Here is a 16826-nt window from a genome sequence, read left to right as displayed (position 1 = left end):
TCCTTTTGCAGGCAAGCCTCTATTCTGTTGTCACAAAATAACACTGTCCCATGGATTCCCTACCTTGCAATCCTAAATCACCAGATCTTGAATTGGCCATTGTCCGGGAAGTGGTATTCACAAGGTGCAAGCAGACATTAATAAAAACAGCCGGGGTCTTGGTGACCAGGAGCATCTGGCACAGCTTCTGCTCTGGCCTGCAGGTGCCTGTCTGCAGCTGAGACAGGATGGAGCCTAGTAACAATCCCTGCACCCCCTAGCCGGACCCCCAAAGTGCCTTCTTATTACAGGTGCCTACAGATCTCGGTGACTGTGGTCTTTAATGGGTTGAGTATCACCCAGAAGAAGCAAACCATTTGCAAAGATGTACCAGCCGTGGTGTTCTGTATAATTTCTCTCTTGGAATCAGCTGTTCTTTCCACCACTGTTTTCAAGAGACAAGGATCACAATCCCATTTTGGTTGATTTACAGAACGTCAAATGCAATAAGAGAAACAGAATATTTGATGGTAGAGAAATACTTGATTTTTATTTTCTTCATTTTGCTTGTATTTTCTGACTTTTCAACATTGTTTTCCTTTTTTTCTTACTTTGTGCAGTTAAAAAAAAGAGGTAATTGACCACACATGTGTGCACACATGCATGCACACACACACACACACAAAGAGAGACAACTACTTAAAGAAGATTCCTCTAATAATTTTTCTGTCTTTAAAAAGATAGTGAAGTAGACTACAGATGTGACATTATCGTATAATAATTGTTCAATTATATGTTCAATTTAGCTCTTATTGTATTTAGAGATTTTTTTAATATCTTAAACTAATTTTGATTTGATTCTCCTAAGCCAGACTTTCCCAGGAATGTCTTGCAGAATACTACTGTTCCAGGATGCTCACAGGTGTCTGCAATCACCTGTTCGGGAAACAAAGCGCACTACCTACCCTGCCCCCAATCCCCAATCTTTGCTCAAACCCAAATGCTCACAGAGTCCAAAGGCTTGCGGAGTTCTGGAGACTCAGATGAGAAAGCAGCCCTGGCCATACTGACTGAGTTTTGGGTCCATGATAAATGATAATCAGCTGGTGTCACTCTGTTCTACGTCATTCCAAGCTGATGCTGGTAAGAATAAAGTAACGTCTACTACCATTAAGGACTAAGGTAAAGCCGAAACCAACACTGTAAGGTAGCCCAGATTTGCAGACATCTATATATATCAGGAAATTATTCACATTCATATTCGATGCATAACCCTAAGATTTTCTGAAACCTCCATCCACTTTTAAAATTGAAGGTATAATTATCCTTCTGTTCCACTTTAATCTCCAAACCATTTGGCCACCCTTAGTGCCTGAGAAAGAATTAAAGATATGTTCCCACACCTTGCAAATAATCTTCCTATCAGCAGGCCCCAAACAAAAGCTGCCCAACATAATGATAATTTTAAGCTTGTAGCCAAAGGAAACACTCATTGACCAGCCCCAAGCTGGGTGATCGGATTCCCTCCAGTGGCTTCCGTGGAACAGCCTGTCACAGGCAACTTTTGTTGAACACCATGTGCCAGGCACTGTGTGTGCTATCTCATCTAATTCCCACAGTAACCATGAGGTAAAAACTGACCATCTCCACTTGAGGTTCGGGAGACTGAGGCTTAGAGAGTTTAAATAATTTGCCCAAGTCTACATAACTAAGAGCAGGGATGCAAATCCAGGCATAACTGATTCAAAAGCCACTCGTCTACGTTACGCTGAACTGTGTTGGCCTGTTTTGTTATTGGTTTTCTCCACTTGCACTGGGAATGCTGAGAGGCAAAATGATGACTCTTCTTTGTACCTCAGTATTTTCTCCAGTCTCTGATGCAAATTAGGCATTCAGTGAATATTTACTGAACTAAAGCTCAGTATTTTTAGATTTATTTTCTCATTTTCCTAGATCCTGGCTACTTGAGATAATTAATTTTGTGACTAGGAAGACCCCACTTATTATTAGCACTAATTACAGTCACATGGCCAAAATCCAAAGCTTTCCTCCACAATAATGGTTAACCTCAACCCCCTTCTCCTCACCCACACCTGTCACACTACTTTCTCAGTGAACGATGACATATGTTTACTCTGCTAATCAAAGTTCGTAGGATACGTGAAAACTCGAAGGGATATAGACCTGTCCCATATATACACATACTATCACGAAAATCCTTCTGGAAGTGATCCCTTCTGCTCTTAACGTGGAAAGGTGCCCTTTCTGGCATCACAGGTGATGGATTCTGTGCAACATACAGCAGAAGAATCATATGTGTACCTCAATGTCCACTCATAATTTACAGCAATGGATGATGACTGCTTCTACTTCCTGGCTCTTCTGGACCTCTGATCGGCTGTTTATTCCCATTTCTCTAAGCAAATCGAGGAGACTATAAGGCATGATGAGAAGAGTAATGGCATATTACATTTTGGTTTAAAGGAAACGTTGATTCTGGAGTTCCTTTACAAACTCTACTTTTTCTAGTTGCTTCCTGGTTGCTAATGAGATTATTCTGACAACTCCTTTGGTTCTTATGAGAAGGATTTTCATTCTCAAAGTGAAAATATATTCTTTTTTTGTTTGTTTTTTTGGCTGAGGACGATTCACCATGAGCTAACATCTGTTGCTAATCTTGCTCTATTTTGTATGTGAGCCACTGTCACAGCATGGCCACTGACAGACGAGTGAGGTAGGTCCATGCCTGGAAACTAAACCCAGGCTGCCAAAATGGAGCATGTCAAACTTAACCACTAGGTCACCGGGGCTGGCCCTGACAATATATTCTTAATACCAAATTTTAAATTTTACTGTGAACCAGTATATATTAGTATATACTTATATATACCAAATATAAATACCATTTATGTAAACAGATAAGTTATGTTGTGTTCAATGAAAATTATTTATCTTGCTTTTAACCTGAGAGGATTTTATGGATAATGTTCCTATATTCCTGTCTTGGTAATGCTCCTGATAAACATTAACATTTTTTTCAAAAACTTGGGCATTATTCTGTACTACCCAACCTACAAACAGAAACACCAGCAGACATTTATTAAACACCTTCTACATATCAGGTTCTGGACTAATCACTCTTTTTTTTTTTTTTTTTTTTTTTTGCTGAGGAAGATTAGCCCTGAGCTAACATCTGTTCCAATCTTTCTCCACTTTATATGTGGGTTGCCACCACAACATGGCTGATGAGTGGTACAGGTCTGCACTAGCAATCCAAACCCACAAACCCGGGCCGCTGGAATGGAGTGTGGCAAACCCAACCGCCATGCTACAGGGTTGGCCCCTGGACTAATTACTTTCAACTACACTATCTCATTCAATCCTCACATGTCTTTCAGGAAAACCTCTACTACTCTTTTCTCTATTTTAGAAATGAGGAACCCAAGGCTTGGAGAGGGCAAGAGACTGTTCTAGTTCCACGAAGTGAGCAAATCGGGGATGTGAACTCAAGTTGGTTGGATGCCAAATTTCATGCACTAAAAGAATCTGCCAAACTCTGTCCCTCATCTAGAGGAAACAGACAAACATGGCTGGGAACACAGAGGAGAGATGAGGTCCTGGTTCTGGGGTTAACTGGGGCTTTGTCCAGTAAGAATTTGTTTATTCTTTTATTCACCAGGTGTTTCTTCAGCACCCATTACATGAAGGACTAAAATTTTATACTTGGAATACACTACTACTAGCACTTATTCTGGCCCACCTCTGAAGGATATAGGAAGCTTACAGTGAATTTAATGGGATTTGAGCTTTTCAGAGAAAAGTTTCAGATTATTATTTTTCCACATTGTGGCAAATGAATAGCCCTATGTCCCCTTCTGTTTTTCATATACGAGTTAAAGCACCAATGACTTTTTAAACGACAGGTTTTAAACTTTCCAACCATAAAATATTTTCTCATACTCAATCATGAATATGATTTTATATGACTTAATGAGTTAATTTTGAATAACAAACTATACTTTTTCCCTTAAAATGAAAGGCTAAGGCAATACAGTATCGTGAAATAATGGTTTAGCCATCAACCTCTATGTGCTTCCATTTTTCAATTTTGAGATTGGAGATTTCGATAAAACATACATTCTTGAGTTAACGTGAAGATCAGTGAGATAATTCTTGGCAAACCACAGCGAGATTCTCCAATGAACCAATTTCGTGAGTATGAAACATTAATCTAGATAGAGAATACATGCTAGGGTCAGAGTGATGCCTGCCTCGTGAGAACGCAGCAATTTCGATGACATGCACATTCCACGTGGGAGACCCAACTGCCTCCTGCAATATTAGTTTGCCAAATTAGATAAGGGGCACGTCACATCCCTTTTATAAACCCTCTTTCAAAAGTTATGATTCATTCACACACATATTTCAGTTTAAACCCAGGTCAGTTATAATAGAAGTTATGAGTTAACTTTCAACATTAAAAACATTTCCTAAATGTCAATGCTGATATCTTACTTGAGTTAAGGATGTGAGCAAGGTGAACAGCAGACTTAAGAAATTTCTGCTTTTCTTTCTTTTTAAATAAAAATACTGTAAACCTTACTTCCAATTGTTTTACAGCTCAATTGATAAGGTGTGTTCTTTTTTTTTTGTTCAAGAAAATTTAAAAGCAACTAATTTAAATATGCAAAATTATCTTGAGTTGTTCATACGTGAACTTAAAAGCCGTGCAACACAGGAAAATTAAGTAATTATGCCTCCAAGTTATTTACTGCAATTAAGCTCATTTATCATATGCAAATTAGTGCAAACTGGTCTCATTAGTTACTAAATTACTCAATATGAGCTGAACAATGTAGCACTCCAGTTTGTAATGAAAAATCCCTGTAGAGGCAAGCAGTATCAATTAAGCTAATTTGCATATGCAAATATATTCACTAACTTTCTCTTTTTCTATATTTAGTTTTACATTTCCTTACCATTCTGGATCATAGGGAGACTATAGGGTCACTCACCTTTCTCTCCTTCCTCTATCAAAGCTAAAGAATGCCTCTATTTGAAGTTACATTATTTTATTTTAGCACTGATGTCCAACAGGATACCACTTTGCCAACAAGGTCCATCAGAAGTAAGAACATGCAATTTCCCTACAGGAGATCAATTCTTAATAAGCATGAAATTCCAATTTATCAATAAAACAGAAAATAGACTTGAACATATCACTCTCTCTCACAGAAGTCTTTTGAGAACCCTACCATCAAATGTAAAACAAATGTTGACTTGATTAGGCAGCATCTTAAATAATAATTTGTATCTTTGTATTAGTCAGCTTTTGAGCTGTTTTACTTATTATTCCCTTTTCTTTGTCCAGATGTTTGAACTGTGCTAGTTAACCTTTTATTTTCTCTTTCTGAATGAAATTAAAGGAGATGCTGATGATAACAGACATGGCATTCTCTACCCCCAACCCTGGCACGGTTATAAGTAGCTACTTTTGCCCATACATTCAATCTACTTTCTGTAAAGAATCTTCTTAGTCCTCTACAATTAACTGGTTCTCAGAGACTGAAGAAGGACTGTGGCTAGAAATACTTGAACAATAACAAAGATATAAAATACCACAAGATACTATGTATTTTGTTTTCCTCATTACATCAACCACAAATTTTTAAATATTTCAGTAGAAAACCTGTATAGTCTCATTTGTTTAACAATAATTCTGCAGGACCAAAAAAGTATATAGACCAACTAGTCACGATTCCAGGGTATGCCCTTAACCAATCTTCAAAATGTGATTAATAATGGAAATGTAGCCATTTAAATATAAATCCTGATCTGACTTTTTTCTAAATTTGATCCATAAAAGCTTCTTGCAAACCCGGCTCTTCTTACATGAGATATGACTCTACTCTGTATTCCAAGGCTGAAGGTGCTGAGGGAAAGAAAAACCACAGGACTGAAATCTGACGTTTCACTGAGATCTGCGGTGGTGTCCATCCCACCCAAATCTGACTACTTTGGCTACCACATAGAAAAACAGCTCCATTTGAGTTCCCTTCTTCCCCACCATTTTAAGAAAATACATACTTTAATTAAACTGTTCTGCTAAGGTAATGGCCATATCTATGTCTTCTACAAAAGAGTTGTTCTACTAATAAATGATCCTTGCAAAAACAACTATCTCCCTAGTTATGATGGGAAGACAGGCAGTCATGCAACCATTCTGCCCAGCCTTTTCTCATCCACCCTCAATCAGAGTCTCAGGTGTTATAATCTCAGAATGTTCTTGGCGGTTCTCTCTTGGTCTCCCTCAAAGGGTCTGCCCATGGGATTCTCTGGCAATTGGGGCTTGAATGTTCTAAGAGCGATTCAAAAGTTCCTTAATGTCCAGAAATAATTCAGAGTCAATGACATAGATATGGGAGGGTTCATGCAATATAGCCAAGCTTAAACTGACACCTGGATACCATGCTTCCACCATTTTTACCCTTTAAGGCATTTCTTATAGAATATTCTTTTATTCTCCCAAGACTTAGATTAAAATAATAAAACATGTGGGGACTTATAATTATATTCATCCACCTCAGAAAATTTCATTTATTTTAATATCTAAAACTAGTTATGGATAAAGACCATCCTTTGACCACTTTATAAGTATGTAACAGATATTAGTAATGATATGTATTACATAATGTCCGAAATACAACATATACATATCTATCCATAGTTCACCATAATGTGCTGACAATGAACACAAACATGAACCTTAAAAATCTTCCACATACAAGGTTTGATTTGATTGTTTTAACACGTGTGAGGTGAGTAAAGCAGCATTACTCTAAAGTATCCAAAAACAACTGCAAATTTATATAAGAATTATATAAGCATTATCTACAGAAAAAAAATTTAACCCTTTCTGCTAAGGGTATGCAAATAACTAAAGCACTTCATTCATAAATCTGCACTAAGAAAAAGTCACTCCACTAGTTAATTTTATGAGTTACAAAGATGGTATTTGTTACCATTTTGTGTTTCATTAACTTTGATAAAGTAAAATATGAATATTCTACCTGGTCTCTAAACTAGGATAGTAAAAGTAAACACCACTCATATTTTTCCATATTAAGGAAATCATGAAGTGGGAACACTAATGCCCTAAGAGAGCCTTGAAAGCAGGAATCGAATTAGTGCTTAGTCACGTGTACTGTATTCAGGAAAGATCCCACATAATAAACTAACGTTCTTAGGTTTTTACTTAGCTTGTCACAAAAAACACAATTCCTAGTCTTGACCCTTTGCCTTCTTGTGCCTCATCTGATTGATAAAAGTCAAAGAACAAAGTTAATTAAAATGCCTTGGCTCAGTCCCAATGCATATGTTCCATATCCTGCAGTTGTAAGGCTGGCATCAGTTGAACCCCTCAACTCTCCTGCAGAAGATGCCTCTGTTCTGAAATTCAGGCCTGAAACAGCTACAGGTTCAGTGGGGCTACAAGACTGGTCACAGTTAGTAGTAAGGCTTCCCTGTGAATGATGTGAATGGTGGCCCCAGAGCTGCGTACTACACAGCCAGGGTGATGACCTAGCCTACATACACCAGTATTGTATCATTAAATTGGAAAATAACTTTGTAGCAGTTGATTTTACATTGACAGAATCACCATTAAGTTTAATTTTTTCCCACTCGGTGGGAAAGAAGTCAAATTTAAAGGATCCACCAAACTTTCTACATTTTCCTAAGGGAATATACAGCTAATAAGACATATGCAGCAAAAACACATATTGCAGTCCACAGAACGCGTGGCCCCAAAATTAGGGAGTCCATCTTCATCCCCCATCCCTGACTCTCTATACCTTCATCCTCCATCCCTGAGTCTGTACCAAGGGGTCCTTAGCATGCTCTCCCATGAAACACCACTGGGGGCGCAAGGAGCAGGCAAGGTTGGCACCTGGTGCAGAGAAGTCACCAGCATTTTCTGAGCCCCATGCTAGTATTCAGAACTGACCTCTACTTTACCTTCCAAATTCCATCACTTCCCTACTTCTGTCCATTCCAAATATATAGTCTTTCCTTTTATTACCATTGTTTTTAAAAACGTCCTCATCATTTCTTGTAAAGTATTATAATCTAGTGTTAGCATTCTGGGTTCAAATTCAACTCTCACTAAACTAGTTATGTGAAGAGTCAGTTATTTAATTTTTATAAGTCTTAGTTTACTCAATTTTAAGGTTTGCATAATCGTAGCACTTATCTCACAGGTACAAATTTTGAGTATTCAATAATGATATAGGAGGAGAACTTGGCACTATACATAGAGTTTAATACATACCAAAAATTCAATAAACATAAGCTAAAATCAATGCAGATTAGGCTTTTTCTAATTGAAATAGACACACACGTACTTGCCCCTTACTTAGTATTCGCATTAGAAATGCAAATTTATAGTATAATAAAAATATTTGATGATAGGAAAATGGTTAAATAAATGATGATGCCTCCATAGTATGGAATGGCACATAGCCATTAATAAGAATGAAAGCTTATACTTTGTTAATACAGATATGACCACAAGATATTGATTTTAAAAAAGCTGATTGCTAAAGAGCATTTAATTGGCCAATGCTTGACCTCATGAATCTCAGACATAAATATACTCTAACAACACTGAGAACAAAATTATCCCTCCACATTCCCTTCTCATCTCCCTCCCTTCCTTACCACAAACATCCAGACACTTCTTTACCTTATACCACTCTTTAGGTTTGTTTTTTGCACCTAATACTTTACTGCAACTGTTTCAATTGACAAAACCTATGACATCTCTTCAGTATGTATCCTACTAAAGGATTTATCCTCAGCCACCTTGATATTGTTAATACTCCTTCCCCAAACAAAATCAAATCCTGTGGTTTCTTCTTTCCTTCCTGTCTACTCCTTTCTCATCTTCTACTTGCATCTTAAGTGATGACATATGCTGAGGTTGCCTCTCCCCGACCTTCTTTTCTCTTTGTTTCACATCAGTTCCATGGTCTGTAACTCACTGCTTGATTTGAACTATCATTCATCTAAACAGTAGTGATTTGTAATTCCCAACCCTATTTTCAGCCCTAGACTAGATCTTGCTCTAGAGGATCAGACTCAGGACTCTAACTGCTTACTCTCTTACCAGCTTGGCTATTTAAGAGCATATCCCTTTCACCGCTCTCAGGGAAAAGTATCATCAGACATCTAGCTACCAATCTAGAAAACTTGTGATCATTAACTCCTGTCATCCCCTAGCCTTTCACATCTAATTTATTACCATATGCCAATAATTTGATCTCAATTTCATACCTGCCTCTCCATTCATAGAGCCTCTATCTTGGAGAAGATCTTCATTTTGACTCTTGGACTATTGTAATAATTTCCTAAATAGTCTCTTTATATCAGCCTTTCACAACTCAAAGACTTCCTACACACTGTATTTTGATAATAACTCTAGAAACAAACCAAATCTTTATCTTGTCACTCTCTGGTATGAAAGCCTTCTCCATAGGCTCATCACTGGTTGCAGAATCCTGGCTTGGTTCAGTAGGCCTGTTACATTATGGCTCATACAACTTCTCAATCTTCTCTTACATACTCCCCTCTGTATGTGAAGCAGTCATCAAATCAAGCACCTTAACAATCCCCAAACAAGATCTATTAATACTTGTCCCCATGCCTTTGTGTTTGACATTCCCTTTGATTGGAATATTCTTTGCCTAATAAACTCCTAATTATCTATCAACAACTTTGAGAAGCCTTCTTTGATGCTTTGTGGCAAATTCAGAGCCTCGCTCTTTTGTAGCCCCATTGTACTTGACCAGTGTGATGTTTCTCACTTTGAGGCCTCCTGGTTCCTCTTTCCCCAAAAGACTGCATGCTAGTTAAGGACAGCAGCCATGTGCCTACTACAGCAAATTCTGTGTTCTACTGAGTATTTGAAATTTTTTTTGTAATGAAGATAAATTGTCAGGTTAGAGACCATGCCTACCTTGTTGACCGCACAGGTTTTTCTCAGATATTTGCAAGTGAAGAAAGGTAGAAGAGAGGGAAGAAAGAATTCATCCCAGTCCCCATGAATCAACGTAATTCAATCATGGCCCTCCTGAAGGAAAATACTGAAACCACCTTATCCTTGCAGACCATTGAGATAGTGTTGAATGTGGTACAGAAATGGGTCTATGGGCTCAAGAGTTCCCCCGCTAGGAAGCAAGATAACTAGATAGCTTAGAGGAGGCCCTTATTGTTACTACTACTTCCCAACCTCTGCCTACCCACAATTCTAATATTTCATTTAGAAGAGTATATACAGCTCTTCCACTCCACAAGCACTGGTGTTAGAATCAAATGATAAGAAGTTTCAGTTTCTATGAAAATTTCAAGATCATCTGATGCAACCATATTTGGATGCCTGACTTTCTTGAATGCATCCCTACCAAGCCACTTATACTTCCCCTTAAAGCCAAAGGCTTTGAACATATTCCAAATGTGGCCATTCCTAGTTAGAAGTTTTCTTATATGAAGGTGATTTTTTTCTCTTCAGTTTTCACCCCTTTCTCTCTTCCACACTCTGAAGCCACATAGAATACATCTAGTCTTCTTTCACATGAGGTCTTCAAATATAGAGAGATGGCATCCCTTTTAAGTCATGTGTTTTCCAAACTAAACTTCATCGAGCCCTTTGCCACTCCTCATGTAACATTTCTAGCTCATGCACCAGTCTGGTTATTCTACTCCAAATGACATCCAGCTGTCTATGTTTCTCTTACAGTACATTGTATAAGTCAGTTGTGACCAACCCAAAAAACAGAAGAGCTCAGCAGCCTCATTGCAGATCCCCTATTCTCTCAATGACGCCTAATGCTGAAGTGGCATTTGGGGACTGCCTTCTATAGTATATTTTTACATTAAGCTTATGTTCAATTCAAACTCCTAAATTTCGTGTTTTAAATTAGTTTTAAATTCTTGCGGCTCCAAAGTCACCCTCCCTTGAGGACTTTGGAGTCAAATTTCCAGAAATAACTCAGAGGATAATAATTTGGAGATAGTGTTTGCATCATTTCTTTCACTGACTATGTTTTATGCACTGACTGCTTCAGAATATAAACAAGAGTCATCCTGAATTCCACTAGAACCTAACAATATACACATGGCATGGCTCATACAAAACTTATAAAGAAGATTCTAAACCAAGTATGTACAGGAAAGAGGGAAATAAGAATTTCGAAGATCTAGAAAGAAATGTCCTTTCTGTATTCCTGTAATCTACTGCACAGATAATTCAAAATTCTTTGTGCACAACAGAATAGCATCTCTTAAAGTGTAGTTCAAAACACATCAGTTGTATGGGACCTTAATAGATATTAGGGGAGAAATGAGGAATATCACAAGAAAGAAAAATAAACAAAATAAGGCTTTTCAGGGCCTTAAATCTGCAAATGTGAATTGTGACAGCTCGGACCTAAGGAAACATCAAAATTATCTCAAAAGGTCGTTAAAAATCATAAACTCCTGGACTTCACCCTGACGATTCTGATTGAGCAGGTATGTGTCCTTTCAACAAGTGTCTCAGGTGTTCTGAAGCTGCCAGCCAAGGAACCGCTTCAGAGAATCACCGGGATTTGACCACAGAGAACCTGATGATAACAGTTTCTGGGGTACATATTTTCAGCAATAATATGCAAGGTTCAATGCTACTTTTGGCCATCGAAAAAATGAAAGGACCCTCAAAGCCATTTTTTTAAAACTTTGCATCGACAGGAATCTGGCGCTTACCTTTATTTTTACCCCAAAGTTGATCTAAGAAAACATAGCCATCTTTTTCAAATAAGCTGCCTAAAGATCCCAAACATGTCTGTTTCTCTAATTCTATGTTAAAAATGTATCTAACATAGTAAAAATAGCAGCTTTGGCCACATCAACATTTATCCTGGAAGCAGAAACAATATAGAACAATTATCCATGGATGTGTTGAACTGATGGCAAAGTCTTAAGAAAAACAGTGTTGAGTGAGTGAGATGCTCAGTCTGGGAGAAATCTTCTCGTGGACTAAGTAACTGCAGTCCCATCCTAGTGAGCCTCACATTTATTTGTCACGAAACTCATTGCAAAATCAATTATTATTATTTGTCTCCTTTTACTTAAAAAGCATACTTCAAAACTTCACCCTGAGAAAGTCTGTAATTTGTTGGGGGGCAAACATTAAGATTGGAAGCAGTTATGAATACACATTGAAGCAAAGAAGAACTGAAATTTGGCAACACATAAAAATGTCACACTACTGTCACAACATTTTGCTCTTCCAAAAACACTATATAGGTCCAAAGACACACATATATCCACTTACAAATGAAGCACACACACAGTCACTCTGGGAACAGCTACTATACATTGCGCGTCAACTGAATGGTGCAATTCATCTCAATTATTACAGCACAGATAATACTTGCCCTCCCTTTCTCATTAATATTCTCTCAAGGGATGGCTTTCTAAAAAGAAAAAAATAAATTCATAAGAATGGCAGAATTCCAAGATAAAATAACAAGTCATATACATAGCTGAAATTTAAAAAAAACACATTTTAATAAAAAGACTAAACGTATTCATTTTTTCTTAGTAAAATATAAGTTTCTTTTTCTTTTAAAGGTACCTGCAAAATATGACTTCCCAAATGTGCTTCAAATACTTCAATGGCCAGTGCACTGGGGCTTCTCCTTCGTTGTGCACCTATAACTTAAAAAAAAAGAGAGAAAAAACAAGAAAGAGAGAAAGAAAAATTAAGTCAGAGCTCTGATTCACACCTTCAGCTTAATTTCTCTCTAATTGCAACACTAGCTAGTTACTACACAACGAAATCTCAGAGAAACACAACCCAGTGTTGACCCTGGTTCTGTGTTGCCTGAGCATAAGAAGAACCTAGGTTGAACTTTCAACTCAGAACAGCAACCTCTACAAACATTAAAAACCATATCCAGGGCTTTTTTGCTTTTTTTAAAAATTTTCGTTTTCGACTGTTTTTCCTATACTGGAGCAAAAACATATGAATGTCCACATTTCTTTAAAATAAACTAGCAAACTCTTTCTCTTAAAATTTAGATATTTTTAAAGTATACACTTACTGCCTTTTCCCTCAAGATTAAACATAAACTTTTCATATCCTCCAGGCTAGGAAAAAGCAAACAGGAAATTTTTTTTTTTTAATGTTCTAATGCAGTAACTTTATCATAACTTAATAAGCACAACATGTTGGACAAGAGAGTCTCATTAATGACTGTTTGCACTAGTGTGAAGTGTCCCAGGACGGCTGGCTTTCATATTTACTGAGCATTCTCGCATAACTCTTCTTACAGGACTGCTGAGAAGCCCCACAGGCCTTTGGCCCCAGCAGGCGCCTTATGAGGTCAGCGACTGTTTTCTCATCTGAATACTCCTGTTCTCCTACTAACTTCCAGTCACTTCTCTTCTCGGCCTACCCTACACCTGTTATCTGCAGGCGCTTGCACTCAAAGAGCCCCCACAATCCTTAACAAAAGTGAGCTTAATGCATGATTTTTGTGGGATCCAGAATTGAGGGTCTTCTCTTTACAATTTTTTTTTTGCATGAGGTCACAATTTGCTTTTAAATCTGTTCTGAGTATTCCTTCCCCCTTTTATTTTCAGTTCTCAAATATAAAAATCTGTTTGCTTTCCAGTAATTTAGGAAAGAAAATATTGAGGTCTTTTCCATATTTCTAACAAGTAAATTCTCCATGTCTTCCTGCTTTTCTTGAAAATTTTACCACAAACTTCTGGTCTCTCAAACCAAGACACTACGAATTGAAAATAAAATCAAAATCTCCTACTTTCTCACCTTTAAAAACACTTTCAGTCTAGTTAACGAGAAAATTCCAGCAAAATGTTGGCTGGGATAATTCTGCTTCATTTCAGTTACAAAGTCAGTCAGTTGGACCCATAGCTTAGTAGGGATTATAATATAAAGGTACTTATGATTATTGTGCTGTGCAAGAGTTGGCAGTTTACCCCTGCAACTGCGACTTCATGTCGGCAATGTCTGAGAGGCATTCTGAAAATAGCATGAGTGTTAAGTACCATTATTACAGGCAAGAGGAAATAAAGGGGGCATTTTTTTTCAATGGGAAAATTTATAAAATATAATTGAAGAGTGATTATTATCAAAGAATATTCCAGCTGGAAGGGATCTTAGAGATCTGTATTCCAACTTTCTTATTTGCTTCAGAAGCAAAATACACAATTAATAATTTTAAATTAGAAAAATCAGTTTTCTATCCTGACTAATCTTTACTATAAGCATAGACACAGGATTTTTAAAATTTTAATATTCAGATATACTTAAGAGAGTACTAGTGTGTGTGTGTGTGTGTGTGTGTGTTTCTGATTAATTTCCTATTCTAACATGCACATTACTCCCTTCAAAACTCCTTTGGCATTTTTGATAATGCAGCTGTCTTGCTGAATACTGTTTTCAGTTTCTAGAGTGTTAATTGCACATTATGGTAGCTTGGTGTGAATGATCCCACATGAATAAAATCTGCAGACTTTTTTTTTTTTTTTTAAGATCGGGGGGACTTTGGGGAGGGAGAAGGGGGGAGTTGAAAAACTTCAAAAGTGTCCACTCTGTTTTTGAGGCAGTAATTAGGATCAAGAAAGCTCCTGATTAATGGTTCATAATTTGGGGGCTTTTCAGGACTTCCAATTACAAAGTTCAAAAGGAACCACTGCACCTCACAAAAGAAAATGGACTAATTTTAGAGAACATAGACTATTCTACAAAGAACTGGATTAAGATGGGGCCAGGAGAACAACAGCCACCAACCCATAGAGGAATCTAAAACATCACAGAAAACATAAGGAGCATGTTTATTTACTAGAAGGCCCAAGAAGCATGCTCTGGTAGATACTTCTTGGCAGCTCACTTGCCTTCTAGAGCACGGAAACAGCTGGCTTTAGCGGGATGCAGAAGGGGTTATTCAAGCCTGGCCACTGATGGCCTTTCTTTTCCTCACTTAGGGCTCAGGCTGTTCTCTAAGTAAATGTTGCTAATGCATACATATTTAGAGATTTTATTTAAAAAACTTATTATCCAGCTTGGGGATCCCACCAGTCTGCATTAGGTCTTATATCTGTGAGTTCGACCTACATAGTTGTTCTTTGTTCTTCAAATCCTCTAGAAATCTGCGTGTGTATCCCAGCACATGCAAGCATAACACACAAGTGTCTTGTAAGTGGTTTCATGCTATTCTAGTCAATGGCATTTTTATGGCACTGGAACTTCTCTTGATTTATATGTTTTGCACTTATGCAGGTGATGTGGGGCTGTAATGACAGTTCCTAATTTTATAACCAACATAAATATGTTAAACAGGAGCCCATTATGCCCCTGGTAGAAGCCCAGCTCTGACTCTAGCATTATTGGTAACTGAATAGATGTTAAATATGTACTTCTCATCTTGTACTTTTTATCCTATTGCATTTGACATTTTGAGAATTGAAACAATAATCTAATAAGTCAGGAACAATGCAAATATGGTTATTTTGTTCCTCTATGTTAATCTCATTGTGTTTATGGAGTATCATTAATGCCAAAAGCAAAACCAAAGAGGCATTTCTTCAATGAGGTCCATCATTCTCACAAAAGTAATACACACTTATGAAGCTCTCTCAGATTTTTGTATTTTGGAAGTTGACAGTGTCTAAAACCATTTGGTCGCCCAGACACAATGTACACTTATCATTGCTGAATAGGTCACCGTTTCACCTGATCTACTGACATATTTCATTTACTTGTTTGTTCAATTAAAAGACACTACTTTTTGAAATTTAAAGAACACTAACCAAAGTAACCAAAAACACGCCTAGCACATTGCTAAATAAATAGAACATATAATCCCCTATCTGCGAAGATCATGTCCCTAACCCTAGTGAGAAGTGAGAATTACAACAGTTGAGCAGCTTATACAAACTAATAAAAGAAAAAAAGATCAAACCATAGCAATATGGCAATTCAACTTCAAACTTGATTCAGCATTTACTGAGTACTATTTGATGCTGGAAATTGCTAACTACTGTAAGGCAACTAGTATTATAAAACCTAATAAACAGTACAAAAGAAAATTTTAAGCAATTTAGAATAAACCTAGGCCCAGCACACAATTATCAACAAACACCACAACATTATTATCATGTTTTTTGAGGGTTAAAAATAAAACACCTAGAGTTTTGAGATACTTTAAATTGGAAAAGATATACAAGGAGAAGGACTGCAAAAATCAATTAAAGAAATTCTGATTGTCTCCAAAATCTGAAATGATATCATAAGACATTAGGACTATGCATTTGGCCTTTCTCTCATTAAAAAACAGAAGACACGGAAGGTAACCACAATCTTAAATATGTATCTGAAAAATTCATTTTGCCCCTCAACTACATTGGCAAAAATGTCCTAATCTAGACTCTTCTGTATGACCTTGTGAGGTGGTCTCTGAGAATTAATTCAGTGCAGTAAAAGACAATCCCGCTTTCGGGAAATAGACCCCACACTCCAGCCATATTCCTAAGCAGTGCTCGTCACCTTCAGGGATGTACAAACTCCAGGAAGAATGAGGATTAGCTCTCAGTGGGAGTTTGACCTATTCAGCCAAAAGGTCAGCTTGCCACAGAAGAACCCATTACAAAACAGAAATAGGACAGCTCAGTGGACACACACAATGAAAGGGGGAAAAGTCACGAGCCCTACTTGCCTGTGTCCTGCATTGCCCTTTTCCTTCGTAACTCTCCCCACCCCCACTTCCACAGAAGGTGGAGCT

General features: G+C 37.4%; 1 protein-coding gene across 11 annotated transcripts in view; it reads right to left on the bottom strand.

The window, feature by feature from the left end:
* The window catches only part of NPAS3 (neuronal PAS domain protein 3), an 829776-nt gene that overhangs the window by 419464 nt on the left and 393486 nt on the right, over nt 1-16826 (bottom strand). For 8 of the 11 annotated variants that reach the window (XM_070504228.1, XM_070504226.1, XM_070504231.1 and 5 more), the window contains one exon: nt 12653-12735. In XM_070504228.1, the coding sequence (XP_070360329.1) occupies nt 12653-12735 (83 nt within the window). The remainder of the gene's footprint in view (nt 1-12652; nt 12736-16826) is intronic. The other 3 variants (XM_070504227.1, XM_044765476.2, XM_044765474.2) reach the window with 1 other exon arrangement.

Source organism: Equus asinus, chromosome 2 (assembly GCF_041296235.1).
Source record: "Equus asinus isolate D_3611 breed Donkey chromosome 2, EquAss-T2T_v2, whole genome shotgun sequence".
In the NCBI taxonomy this organism is placed as follows: domain Eukaryota; kingdom Metazoa; phylum Chordata; class Mammalia; order Perissodactyla; family Equidae; genus Equus; species Equus asinus.
This window is presented reverse-complemented; position numbering and strand designations above follow the sequence as displayed.